Raw genomic sequence first — 15,478 nt, 5'->3', positions numbered from 1 at the left:
ACATGCAAAAGACTGAAATTGGACCACTTTCCTATACAATACACAAAAATAAATTCAAAATGAATTAAAGACCTAAATTTGAGACCTGAGACCATAAAACTCCTAAAAGCAAACACAGCAGTAATCTCTTGAACACTGGCCTTAGCAACGTATTTATGAATATGCCTCTTCAGGCAAAGGAAACGAAGGCAAAAATAAACTACTGGGAGTGCACCAAAAATAAAAAGGTTTTGCACAGCAAATAAAATCATCAACAAAACAAAAAGGCAACCTACTCAATGGGAGAAGATATTTGCAAGTGATATATTTGATAAGGGGTTAATATCCAAAATATATAAACTTATAAATTCAACACCAAAAGAAAACAAAACAAAAAAAAGGAAAAGGAAAAAAGAAAGAAAGAAAAGAAGAAAAAAGAAATGCAGAGAAAAGAAAAGAAAAAAGAAAAAGAAAAATAATCCCATTAAAAAATGGTAGAGGGCCTAAACAGACATTTTTTTTCCCCCAAGGAAGATATACAGATGGTCAACAGACACATAAGAAGATATTCAACATCACTAATCATCAAGAAAATGCAAATCAAAATCACAAAGAAATATCATCTCACACTAGGGGCACTTAGATGGCTCAGTCGGTTAAGCGTCCAAGGGTCATGAGTTCAAACCCTGCAATGGGCTCCATGCTGGGAGTGGAGCCTAATTAAATTCAGTTAGGGGGAGCCTAATAAAAAATAAGAAAGAAATATCATCTCACACCAATCAGAACGGCTAGTATCAAAAAGACAAGACATAATAATGCACTCTTACATTTATTGAAGCATTATTTATAACAGACAACCCAAATCAAGGGCCCATCAATAGAAGAATGAATATAAGATGTGTATATATACACACACAGTGGAATATATCACAAGAGTGGATGAGGTCTTGCCACTTGTGACAACACAGATGGAACTAGAGGGTATTATGCTAAGTGAAATCAGTCAGAGAGAGAAAGACAAATACCATATGATTTCATTATATGTATAATCTAAAACCAAACAAAACCTACGAACAAACAGAAAACAGACTTTTAAATACAGAGAACTACTGGTTGCCAGAGGGAAAGTGGGTGGGGGATGGCTAAACAGAGGGGAGTAAGAGGTATAAAATTCCAGTCATAAAATAAATAAGTCACAGAAATAAAAAGTACATCCTAGGGAATATAGTCCATAATACTGTAATAACAGATGGTAATAGTCACAAATGGTGACTACACTTACTTTGGGCATTGAGCAATGTGCAGAATTCCCAAATCAATATGTTCTACACCTGAAACTAATATAACATTGTACATAGATTATACTTTAATACAAAAAGAATCAAAAATATTTTACGTAATTTTTTCCATTATTCCCATAAAATTATTTCAGTGATAGCTAAGCAAGATATATCTCACTGCCAAATTAATCATGTCAAAACCAAAGAATTGGCACTACTTTCAATCATTGCAATCAATCTCATGATTGTTCTAATGATTTGAGGACAAAGCAAACTGGGACCAAAATTTAGTTCATAAATAATGGCGTGAAGGCACAGACACTAGGATTAATGAAGAATGTTGCCCATTATGGACACATACTGTTGGTAGAAGGTTATTACAAAACTCTAATATTTTGTTTCTTTTCCCCTAAAAAAGTGAAGAACATATTGAATATTTATTCAAATATTACTTTCTATGAGTAGACACTCTTTAGACCCATCCATAATGTTTTCTAAGCTAATATATTGTAAAAATGAAGAAATATATTTAATTCTGAAAGCACTGAATCGTAATATAGATCTTCCCCTCTTTGTATGTTGAAAGAATTATAAATAGCAAAGAAATGACAATGTGTTAATCAGGGCTCATTTAGTTGTAAGTGATAGAAATTGAACTAGTCATGGCTTAAACAAGGAGAAGTTTATAGTCTTAATATGAATGGATAAATCAAGGTCTAGTGTTCCCTTCTGGTGGTTAGGAGCTTCAATTATGTCCAAAATACTGTTTTTCATTCTTTCCATTTGTTGATCCTGCCTTGTCTCTATTGGCAAGTTACTGATAAACGGTAACAAAAGTTGGCCCCCACTAGCACAAGTTAAATGATCCTTAGAGTTTACAATCTCAGAAAAGAGATTTCCTTTCACCCAGAATCTATGTCAATTGCCCCGAATCCTGGGCTGATAACCGTATCAAAGGGAATTTTGATTAGTTCAGCCCAAACCTATAGCGCTATACAGAATTGGAAGAGATAAGGTTCATTGAAGCCTACAGTAGCTCCGTTAGTAGTAAAAAAGTGTAAGGTTGCTCGGCAAGCAGAAAAGCAGATTCAGACAAAGAGAGAGAAAAAAATCTACTCCTTAGAATTAATATATACTAGGAAAAGCTGTTTGTTTTTTAAATAAAGTACATATGAAATGTCAATATATTTTGAAATTAGTATACATTTTATAACTTAGAAAATAGTCTAAAACAAAATATAAAAACAACCGTAATCCAAAAAGAGATATGAAGAGTTATAACCAAAAAATGTGTTAAATATTTACCTTTAAGTAAAAAATGTCCAAATGATTTTATAGTTAAGTTCTCTCTTACTCTCAAACCTATGTTATTCAGGCTACTCAAGAGCACTGAGAAACTCCCTGACAGTCTGTGAAACTGCCATAATAATAAAACTAGCACACAAAAAAATTATAGTCTAATTCATGCATTTGATTAGATGCAAAGGTTGTAATCAAATTATTAGTAAATTGAATCTGAGAGTGTATTAAGAGATCAGAATCTATGTTCAAGAATATTTTAAGCAGGAATAGAAGTTTATCCCAGCATCAGGAAGCCTATGAACACAGTTTAAGGAGTCACATGGTTAAATATGCACTTGTGTCAATGAATGGAGAAAAGCGACTTTATCAGCTATTCTTAATAAAAACTCAGAATAAAATAGGACTGAGAAGGAATTACATAGATTTGGTAAAAAGACTCTTGTCCACACATCTGTGACAAATATCACATCAAATGTTGAAACAGCAAAGTAATTTTCGTCAAAAGAACTGGACAGAAATGCTAGATCTCATTGCTATAATTTAATACAGTTCTGGGAATTATAGTCTGTTCCTACAATAGACCTGTGGCAACAACATTGTTACAACTTTGGGGATAAACACAGATATGCTAAGGAACCTGGAGGGAATGAAGGGAAGCACTTGAGTCTCAAATAGCAATGTAAAGCAATCATCCAACATCAGCATCTACTCTTCTCCAGATATGTCAGGTGAGAATAATAAACCCATATTTAAGACAGTATTAGTTGGGTTTTCTATAATTTGCTAATAAATGCCTCCCCACTGTTATAATGTCTAATTATCAAAGAATTAAAATTAATAAGCATTAAATAATATGGCTAATCACAACACAGATATACAAAAATCAACTATTCTTTATAATAGAAATATAATAAAACTAAAAAATAGTTCTTTCTAATCACTTATAAATCCTACTGCAATCCACCAAAAAAGTAGGAACTACTTAGAAATAAAGCTATCATGAATGAAAAAGAGACTGCTCTAAAAAAAAAAAAATTAAATATAAGACAAAGGATGATGAGAAAACATTACATAATTATGTTAATATAGACCAAAGCAATATATAAAATTGATGCAATTCTAATAAAAATGCATAAATAATTCAGCAAAATTATTTTTTGGTGGAAGTGTACAAGAATTGTCATGGAAATTTGAAATAGAAAAATTGTAGCAGGAAGCTGTTCCCACAAGATATTTTAAAAAGAAAACCTTAAAACTAGTGAAATTGATGCATTCTGGTTTGGGCAGAAAAAAAATAGCCAAATCCATCCAGGTGCATATAAAAACCTTTTATGTGATAAACATGACATTTCAATTCTGTGGGAAAATGATGAGCTAATTAATAACATTGTGGGCAATATTGTCTTTACATCTAAAAGAAAACACTCAATCAAAATATATAAATAAATTCCAGATGAATTAAAGTTTGAAATGTTATATAGATAGATATAGTTGTTATATATACCATATATAGGAAATTTAATAAAATATTGTATTTATGTTATATTAAATATGTTTATATTTAATAAATATTATTTATAAAGTATTTAAATATATACTATTTATAAAATATATATTATTTATAAAATATGTAAAAGATGAACAATACATATATAAGTAGAAATACAATAAATAAAAAGAATGATAAATTTGATTAGAACACAGAAAGCAAAAACCTGGTATTATTTCAATTTCATAGAATCAAAAAACCAAAAGAAAAATTTTGCAGTGTATGAACAAACTAAGGGATATACCCCTTATGTACCCAAAATGCCAACAACTTGTTATGAGTACAAAGGCTAAGCAAGAATGGGCTAACTTAATTTGTATATCCGTCAGGATATACTAGGTTATGCTGCACTAACAAATTAACCCAGAGATTCTAGAGGCTTAATGAAATAAAGTTTATATTTTGCTCATGCTACTTATTTTTTTTAAAGATTTATTTATCTATTCAAGAGAGAGAGAGCACACACAGGTGCAAGTGGGGGGAGGGGCAGAGAGAGCAAGAAACTCAAGCAGGTACTGGATCTCGCCACCCTGAGATGATGACCCGTGCAGAAACCAAGGGTCAGAGGCTTAACCAACTAGCCACCCGGGCATCTCATGCTCATGCTACTTGTGCCATATAGCTGGGGAGATGGGGTGCAGTGGGGACCTCTACGCTCCATACTCCCTCAGGAACACAAACCGAAGGAAGCAACATCAATTTGTAGCTCTACTACATGGAAGATATTGTCTCTTGTTCCTTTTGAGAGAGAACACCAATATAATCAAAGCTCTGGCCTGGGAGTGAATATTTATTTATATTTTAGTCATCACATGGCCACACTTCACTTCAAGAGGACAGTAAAATATAATTCTCTGTTGACCCAGAATTAGAGGAAAAGTAGATAAACTGTGACCATTAATAATGCCTTCCAAAGACCATGAAGCTGAAAAATTTCGAAAAGGATGAAGTCCACGTGGTTAATAAATCTATGACAAGATGATCAACAACCTTGTGGCTATTAAATTCAATAATACTGCATTTATAACACATCAGATTGGCAAACACCTGATAGATTATTAGTAGCATTCCATCTTAGGTTGCAGGGAAAAGTCTCCTTTTTACACTTCTGGAAAAGTGAAAATATAAAATTTAGGAAATAATTACTCAAGATCCATTACTTATTTAAATGTCCATACTATTTTCAGAATCTGCTTCCTTAATAATAATAATAATAATAATAATAATAATAATAATAATAGAAGAAGAAGAAGAAGAAGAAGAAGAAGAAGAAGAAGAAGAAGAAGAAGAAGAAGAAGAAGAGGAGGCGGCGGCGGCGGCGAGGAAGAAGAAGAAGAAGAAAATAATGTATGGATACTTGTACAAGAATATGTATTTCAACATTTTAATATCATGATAAAGGCAATGACCCAAACGGCTACTGATTCATGTTTAATTATGGTGTGTCCATTTTGTGGGCTATTGTAGAGTCATTAGATAAATGCCAACTATCCAAACAAATTGACTGGAAAAACAGTCATGATATATTTATAAATGAAAAGCAGCTGGAAAGTAATATGTACAGTATACCAAAATAAAGGTAAAAGAAGAAAGGAAAAGAGAGAGAAGAGAAGGAGAGAGAAAACAATGGGAGAAAAAGGGGAAAAAATGTGCTCTTATAAATATAAAAACTTAAAATCTATATGCCTGAATTACTGGTTAAAATTTTTCTGTATGAATTATTATTTAAAATATCATCAGAAGCTATCTATGAAATGCTCTAATTAACCCCCAAAACATTATTTGATAAGTTAAAAAAAAATGGCACCTCCAGCATTAAAAAGGCATTTTCAAGAAGCCAAGGTTTTTTGTTTGTTTTTTATTAAATCTGAACTTCAATTTGGGTTAAAAACACTTGTCTGATGATTGTCTTATTTTCAAATCTTTGGTATCAATCCATCTTATCTCTGGCATATGCCCTTATTAGTAAAAACTTGTATTTGACAAATAATGGAATTTCTATTCCTCAGTTGCACAAGGAGAGAAAGGGACTGTCAGTTCACTTTAAACCATAAAAATTAATGATTCTAAATATTTAAGTAAAATAATCATCTCTCATGAAAATGTTCCATTTCAAAATTTTAGGTCATCCCATAAAAGCAGATGGCTTCATCAAAATTTTAAATTTTGGCCATGTACTTTAGTTGAGAGCTATTTTAATATTTAAAAAATCTAAATAAATTTAAATTTAAGCTAAGATTTATAGAAATAATAAAAGTTTCTGAAAGGCAGCAGTCTTAAAACATAGAGTTCACAGTCATACCTTAATTTTGCCATGCACTAGCCATGTGATCTCGAACGAATTACCTAATTTGTTGTGCCTCAATTACTTCATCCATACAATGTCCATACAATAGGGATAATATTACCTACCTTATAGGTCTGCTGCATTTGATTAAACAAGATGACGCATGTGTTTAGAAAATATATAATGACTCAACAAGTGCTAACTGTTAACACTATATTGTTGAGAATGCACTCCATCACCCAACTGAAAATCAGTCAAATAATTATAATAACTGATTTCTAAAAGCAGCAGATGATATCACTTTCAGAACTCTATGAAAGCTGGAGATTTTTATTTATATGCTTCTCCCATGGACTTTAAGCTCTCTTACCAAATATTTCTGAAGAACATAAAGTTACCATATGGAAATAAAAATGTACAGACATTTGAAATCAGGTGGTTTTTGTTGCATATATGTGTTTTTTATGTGTAGTTTTATGTGTAGCTGAGGAGACTACGGGAACTCAGTAGTTTAACTCAATCTTGTGGTGCCTTCATATTTTTTTACACTGATCAGGGTCTTCAGGCTTTCAACTCTCTGCTTCCGAAAAACACTTAACATCTATATAGGATGTAATATTGTATAACAGAGAGTATCATGAAGTCAACAAACTTCACATCTAGGTTCTGCAGTAAGTTAATGATCTTATACTCATGTCCATTCATTCACACATTCCACAAATATTTATTACGTGTTAGGCATTGTGCTGGGTACTGAGAATACAACAGCAAACAAAACAGACCAAACTTCCTATCATCATAGTGCTTACATCCTAGTCGGTTTTCTGATCTGTTACCTTGAGTTATAACTGATACCTCATAGAGTTCTAATGAGATTTAATGAGTTAACGCAGATAAAGTGATTGCAATATACAAAGTTCTTAGCAATTATTATCCTTTTAATGTTGCCTAGGTTTTCTCAGATGAAGATGGAAACACATTTAAAAATATAGTGCAGTGTTAATGGATGCTAATAGGTCCAGTGGAAAAAACTTATTTTCCTTTCTGGTTAATATGCATTTGAAATAATGACAATATAAAACAAGAAAACAAAACTAATGTTTCTAAGGCTAATGGGGCAGGATAAATAGCTAGGTTATTCTTCCTTTTTAGCAGGAACACTTAGTGTCATATCTTGAATCATAACTTTGGCAAACTCATATATCTCCTGCAAAACAGGATGGCTGTGATTTGTTATACCCAATATGGACAAGACTGGTTTTAACAAATAAGGAATACCATTAAACTTCTTAAGAGTAGAGTGGTATTTTATTCATTTCTGCTATTGCACACAGCAATCAGCATATTTTCATGTATATAATAAATAGTAAATGAATTTTAATTGAATAAGAATGAATTACATTTATAATAAAGAACTATTTTCTTGATTTGCAACATTTGTTGCCTTTTTACAGTTTAAGACAGTTACTGTCCAAATTCTATAGAAAAAAGCACTGATGGTTCCAATGATTAAAGCTGAAGTTCTAAAGATAATGACAACTTAATTAGTCAATTACGTATCATTTTATATTCAGATACATTTTTGGTCTCTCAGTCAATAGTATGGTCTTAGAAACATCATTTTCAAACTGAGCTTTTTGGGGGACTAAGGTTTCCCTATATTCGGAGGGAATGAGGGGCAGTGTGACCATTTGGGAATGCCAATCTTCCTTCCCAACCCTTCCATCAGAGCAGCCCAGCTTTTAATTTTTTTTTTTTTCTATTTTGGGTTTCTTAACAAGGAGATTTCATTTGAAAACTTATTTTCTTTTAGAGCAAGTTTCAAAAACATGGTCATAGGCAATTAGCAAAACACAATTTTAAGAATTAAAATATATTGTAAAAAACAAAATCTAGGTTATATAATTTAATCACTACCTTTAAAATTAAAAAAAAAAAAGAAAGAAAAGAAAAGAAAAGAAAAGAAAAGAAAAGAAAAGAAAAGAAAAGAAAAGAAAAGAAAAGAAAATACACCAAAAAAATACGTGTTTAATTTACAGGAGATCTACAGTCAATGCTATCTCACGCAAAATCTACAGATGACAAAAAGAAGATATCTTTAGATCAAATCTGGAAAGGTTTTTTAGGTGTTCCATTTAGAACCAACACACTACTTAACAGAGAGCATGGTAATTATGAAAATTATTTTTAGTAGACGAAGTTGCTAAAGCTATCTGCACATCAAAATTTGAAACTTCTCAAAATGAACCCTGCTTCAACTTTGAGCTCAGGTTTTAAATTATGGAGAATGCAAAAATATGATTTTCACGGTAGGAAAAAAATCATAGTAAACTAAATTTTTAAGAACATATTTTTCCCTATATTACACCACATTATACAGGTTAAATCATTTGTTCAGCTTCACTAATCACTTATGATGACATAGCAAAGGGTTGCTAATGGAAATATGAAGATGGATATGACATATTTCCATCTGGTAATATAGTATATATCTGGTACAGGTCTTACACAACAGAGAAAGTGTTATTTTGTGATGAGTGGAGTTAAGAAAGGCTTCACAGAAGAAGAAATATTTGAATTTTGTCTTGAAGGATGAGTGATGTGATGCTGTTAAAAAAGAATAGAGAATCCAGATAGAATTGTCTGAATGTCCAGAGAGGAGAGGTACGAAACAATTTGCTGGGAGGGAGAATTACAGATAATTTGATAAAATTAGACTGTAGAAAGACAAAGACAAGGTGAAGAAAGCTGGAAGATAAGACATATGGAGGCTGTGGACCTTATCTCTAAGCGATGAAAAGTACAGAAACATCTCCAACAGGAATATTATATGACACTTCTCTGCTGCTGGAGGTCACCATTCATAGTGTGAACCTTAGATTGGAGTAGATTGAAGGGAGGGGGAAGAATAAGGGCATTATTCACTAAGAATCTCCTGTGTTGGTTTCAACTATCTCATCTCTGTAGATATTTGTGCTTGAATAGTTGGGTATGTTTTTCTCTGTCACTATATTATGATTTCCCTGAGAGATAATACCCGGCTCTTCTTTCTATATTCAACAACTCATTCAGAATCCAGCACACAGCAGATCCTTAGGGGTTTTTTTTTTAATTATTTGTTGAAAACTTAACAGAAAGAAAATAAAATAATATTTAATTGTGCTACTTTACCATGTACTTTAGCTCTTGAACTTCAGCAGAATGGAGAGCTTTGTAAATATCAATAGAAACCCCTACCGCTCTGAAAAGTCCATTAGCTTTATTATAACTGAGTTCTTTGTGGAAGCATTATCATTAATGATTAATAAAGTTTCTAAGGGTTAAACAACTATAGGTTCTCTAACAGGTCTTCACAGGGTACGGAAAACAATAAAACCAAGAGGATTATAAGGATGCCAGTTTCCTTTAGCCACTGGAAATTTTTTTAAAAATGAAAACATCAAGACATAGATACTTTCAACAAAAGCTGACCATTCTTTAAATTTTGTAATTTTGTTTTATTTACTGAGGATTGATGTGGGTTTTTAAATGGAGGAGGGATGTATTTAAAATTATAATCAGGATAACCTTTTAATTTTTTTTTAACTGACATTTATACAGATTTCCTGAACTATTCAAATTAATATAGCACCAAATTTAGCCACAAGTTAAAAACACAGGATGCCTGTGTTCTATCTCCCTGACAACATCATGCATTCAGTTCCATGTGTCTAGATACAAAGGCATGGCAAGCCAATGTTCGAAAAAGGAAACTGATTAAAAATTATTATTATGCAAGTAAGAGAATTTTACACAGCTATTGTTTAAATTGAGAAGATAGAGAATAATGATTTTTATCAAAACAGAAATAATAAAATCAAGCCACATAATGTTCTGATGGTTTCTTACACCTTTTCATTTCTTAAGATACAGATTTCTATTGAATTTATTAACATTCACTGTTTTTTAGTCAGAATTCTATATTCACATTTCATATATATATATATATATATATGATGTATGTATATATCCATTGTCTCTATTTGCGTTTGCGTTTAATCAAGGTTCGTCGTATATCAAGGTATTTATGATTTTGTAACACTTGCATCCATCTCTTATAAACGGAACTAAAACAAAAGATTTTGTTGTGCACAGGTAAATAATCATCAACCTGCATCACTACCAACAGTGAGTGGGCAGTAGCAATTTAGCACATCTGTGGTCTATGACTTACATAGGAATTAATAATTTGAACACCAAAACCATGTATTTAGATCTGAGAGAATAACTGGTAGATCCCTCCGACCCCCTCAAAAAATGATACCCTGGATTCTTGGAGGAATTAAGTCCTTTACTTTGAATTTAAGTATTAAATAATTAGTGTATTATCTTTGCCAGACAAATTATATAAAGCATATAAAATTACACTGTCTATTCTGGGAAAGGCTAGGCATCCACAATGACTAGCACATAGGGATAGTACAGCGGACTGGGGGAGAGAGAAGGTATGCAAAATAGACACATTGTAAGTAAGGGCGGGGGGAAGGCCTACATTTAAAGAAAAGTGAAATCAACATTTATAGTTACTTTAAAAAGAGAAGTATTTTGTTAGAATATATTCTTGCTTCTGTTTTGGGAAACTTTTTTCGTAGATGCAATTAAACTTGAGTTTAAAAGTATTCTCTGGTGGTATTAAGATAACGTACTTCGCATAGTAGCAATTCATCATTACCTTTGTAGTTCACCTTGAAGCCAACAGATCCCACACTTTCATCTGTTTGAAGGTGCAGCCACATTTGGCTACTCATGCTCACTATCAAGTCTGGCACAAAGCTTCCAGTCAGCCTAAAAAAAGAGATGGACAGAGAAGAGAGAAATGGGTTATTAAAACACTCTCTGCATGCAAATTATGAGACAGAACTCTTTCTCAAAACTCTTGGCTGGAAAAAAACAACTGTGAGATGAACTTGCAAGGCTATGCGTTGATGTAATAGAACAAACAGCACAATTTAGTGATCAAGATTTATTATAAGTACCATTTCATGTGTTTAACTAGGTTAGGTCTTTCATAACCCTCAGGCAAGATACTAAATTTTAGACTATCAGAGAATCTTATACTTCTTTTTGAACTGAAAAGAAAAAGAGGATCTAAAATATCTTTAATTTTTTTTAAACACCAGGAATGCTCTTCATTTTAACCTTTCAAGTTTTATAGAACTTTGTTCTAAAGAAATATTGTGAAAAATACTTAAGCACTGTGGAAAACAATAAAATGGCAAGGAATACAGTATATACCTTTGCAGTACTGATATCAGACTATGTATGTCATGTATTTTTTTTTTACTGCAAATAGTTTCATCTTAAAGAACATACTACTAGTTTGATGTAGTAATGCTCAATTTTATAACTGTAAAAAAGGAAATTACCTCATGTTTCCTCTGTCATTAATTATGTTACAGTTACATACTTGAACCAAAGCCAAGGGTCATATAAAGGAGGAAAGCAAATGAGTAAATAAGACCTTGCGGGGAAGTCTGTCAAGAATAGGAAGAGGAAAAAAATGGACTCACTGCTGAGTAAAATATTCACAATGATAGGGAAGTCTAAATTATATACTAAAAAGATAGGTTTTTTTAAAAGGGGGAATTCCTAAGTGTTTGTATACTTTATTGCTAAAACCATGAGGATTACTGGGAAATTATATGAGGAAGAGAGAAGATATAACGTTTCTCTCTGTAATAAAATGGGCACCCTAAGAGAGCAGGTTTTTGGATGGAGGCTACACTACAATTAAACCAGCAGAGGGCAGCACCGATGCCTGTATCCTGCGACTGACCAACGCAGCAAAATGCTTTGCTCATTATCCAGCCACCAAAAGGGCAAAATATCATCAGCAGACTGCATTAAATATAGCTGTGTCACCAGTGTCCAGTGTTACAGAATTTATGGGAATCTATCATAAATAAATCCAGTTAAATATTATGATTTAATTATGGGATTATATGGGATACTGAGGAATACTGTGAAATATAAAATACTGTATTATGGAATTTTAAAGTACATTCATTGTCTTTCTGACAAATCAATATTTAAAATTATTATAATATAAAAGATATACATACATACATTCTCTTTTGTAATATGTATATATGTGTGTGTGTGTGTGTGTGTATATATATATCCACATATACATATCTGTGTGTATACACACACCAACACCCCCGATCATTTGGAAAGATCTTTCAGTGAAACTCTGTGGCATGTGAACTTTCAATTCTCAAACTGGTGAGTTCATAAATACGACTCTTTTGAGCTATAGTAGCGAGACAGGTTTACAGGCAAGAGTGAGAACTCAAGCTCAGAGACATGACAGAAAGCAAAATGATTTCATTATGAAATGGGCATGAGAGCTTAATACTACAGGATGTACATCAGATACACCATATCAAATACGCCAACAATCTGTTTCACACTAACTATGTGAGAATCCTATGATTCTACATTCATGGCTGGTGTAAGGGTAAATATAAATCTGAAAAATGATAATTAAATTAAATTTTTCCCTGATGCCACAGGGGAAAGAGAAAATCCTCTTCTCCTTAGCATTTCCTTTAGAAAACTTGAAATTGTAAATGATATCTGTTTATTTCAATTGTATAAAATTCTTTTAAGTTAAACAAGCCTCTTGCCAATGTTGCGTCCTGTGAATGTCTTTCCTGGAGGCCTGGGTGCCATTTCTTTGAAATGTGAACATCAAGGATGATGTTGTCCTGTCCCCCTGTTTTTGTGGAAATTTAAGCCTAGGCACATAGATCCATGATGTAACTTCCTGCCCATCATAAAGATAGGAGTTTTATTTAATGTTTTTTTTTTTGGATAAGGGCAATTAACACGCATGTAATGGACTGTATCTGCCTGACTGTATAAAAGGGTGAGACATTTCTTTGCAATCTCCTTGGTGTTGCCTGTGATGCACATCACAATCTGGTTTAATATTGAAACTGTTTTATTCTTTCTTACATTTTGTGGAGAGAATCAACTAGGTTGACAGATGATTCTATTTTTAATTATATTTCCCCAACAATTTGGATACGATCCAAATGGCAGTTCTTGAATTAAATGGACCAGCTAAAAGTCTCATGGTTACAAACAATCTAATAAGAGACCATGGGTTATAAAGTCTTTCTTCTAGTGCCCTGCTCTTATGAAATACTATCTTGATGAACCACTCTCTCAAACTCAAGATTTATTATTTAGTAAGCCAGGGTAAATTGGGCTCTAAAATCCCATAGAGATCATGATTAGCTTTGATAGTAAAAAAATATGGGAAGCCTGCAGTTCTTTCTCTTAAACAGGATAATATCTCTGTCATATTTGGAATACATAAGAGAATCTAGTATTTCAGGATTTTTGCACATTTTAGGAGGGCCTCATTCCAAGTAAATTAAATATTTGTATATATTGGATAGATATCATTCCAAGAGGAAAGTTAAAAATGATTTAGATAATCAGAGGAAAGACTGGGAAGAATGGAAGAAAACATGTGAGAATTCAAGGGACTTTCTCTTTCACAGAGGCCCTTTCTTCTTTTCTCTTGCTGTCTCTGCTCCTTCTGTCTCCCCTGTCTCTTTATTCTTTAAATTAACAGCCCCATACTTGGGGATATGCACTAGCTACTGTGTGGAATTCTGCAGTCAGCAGATTTTGCTCATTTGATGGAGCGAGTAGGTTGGGGACCAGAAGATGACCCAGCACACCAAAGAGTAGCCAACTATTCACCATCCTCCACAACTGTGGACGAACTAAGTGTTTGGAAGACTCATTGAAAGAGACTGCTCACAGCCTTTCCTCTAAAGGTGAGCTGGGAAAAACCACAGTGTTACAAACAGAAGACAGGTGAATCCCCTATTATTTTCCATCAACAGTTTGTTGATACTTCTTCAGAATTTACTAGCATGGATCTAGGGGCAGATCAAAATCGTCCTCTGGTTCTATCCACCATTGTCTTGCGTCTCTTGTTGCCTATCCAAGTTCAAATTAAGGTAGAGGGGGTAGAATGGCAAGGACGACTATTACTCAAATCTTAGCAGTAGTTACTCAGTTTGGGGACAATCTGAACAAGTATGAAGAAGAAAACAAGAAGTTAAAACTGCAGGTTAACTGTTCAGTTAAGACTAATTACTAAAAGAAATAACCTCTACAGTGGTAGCCAATCTGTGAAGGGAACTGAAGAGAAAACAGTATATTATTATTGCAAGAGGCTGCAACTAGAAGAGGGATTGGAGGAAAAAAGGACACCAAAGGATGTAGAAATTGCAGAAATAGGAATCAGGAATGCCCAGAAGGTTAAGGAATAACTGGCTAAATGATTTAAAATTGACAGACTGAGGTAATCTCAGTGGCAGGAACTGGTGAAATATGTTACAATAACTTTCCCTCTGGCTAATATATCATTGCTTTTTCTGGTAGACAGTAGTGTTACTTATTCTGAAATTTCCCCCAGAAAGTCCTCATTTTCCATCTGGTGATAGATCGACACAGGTCATTGGTAGTTTGAATCAGCTTTATGCTTCTTTCTCTTCTTCTGTGGTTCCCGTCTAAATAGATCCTGTGACTGAGGAACACATTTTCTTACTTTCTCCTGATTCTCCTGTAAGCCTATTGGGGAGAAATCTCTTGTGTGGATTAAGACTACCATATTGTATATTTCATCTGAAGTGTCTATGAATTGCCCTCAGAAAAAGCATCTGGTTTGGTTACTGTGTGCCTTTTTAAAGAACAGGGATATAGCAGGGAATAGCAGGCCTATACCACGCTGAAAAAGTACCCTGAGCAGAAACAAATCAATGTATTACTTTGGGTCCAAGGAATAACAACACTGGTTTAGCCTGAGATGTAGAACCAATAGAAATCACGTATCCGAAGCATAAGTCCTATGTGGAACAATACCCTTTGTTGAACGCTCAATTAGAAGGAAAAAAACAGTTGTAAAAAAAAATTAGAAAAACAAAGGATAATTATAAAAGAAAGGGCATTCACCCTTTACTATTAATATTGCCAAATTCCCAGTAAAGAAGTAAAGTAAATTTGATAAAGATGATT

At 33.0% G+C, this 15,478-nt stretch overlaps 1 protein-coding gene across 4 annotated transcripts in view; it reads right to left on the bottom strand.

Moving 5' to 3' along the window:
* The window catches only part of CSMD3 (CUB and Sushi multiple domains 3), a 1,146,349-nt gene that overhangs the window by 520,555 nt on the left and 610,316 nt on the right, over positions 1 to 15,478 (bottom strand). For all 4 annotated transcript variants that reach the window (XM_045805628.2, XM_087864412.1, XM_045805629.2 and 1 more), the window contains one exon: positions 11,109 to 11,221. In XM_045805628.2, coding sequence (XP_045661584.1) covers positions 11,109 to 11,221 — 113 coding nt within the window. The remainder of the gene's footprint in view (positions 1 to 11,108; positions 11,222 to 15,478) is intronic.

Source organism: Ursus americanus, chromosome 9, assembly GCF_024610735.1.
Source record: "Ursus americanus isolate L20-20 chromosome 9, mUrsAme1.1.p, whole genome shotgun sequence".
Classification (NCBI taxonomy): Eukaryota; Metazoa; Chordata; class Mammalia; order Carnivora; family Ursidae; genus Ursus; species Ursus americanus.
Note: the sequence above shows the minus strand (reverse complement) of the source record. Positions and strands in the feature narration are given on the sequence as shown.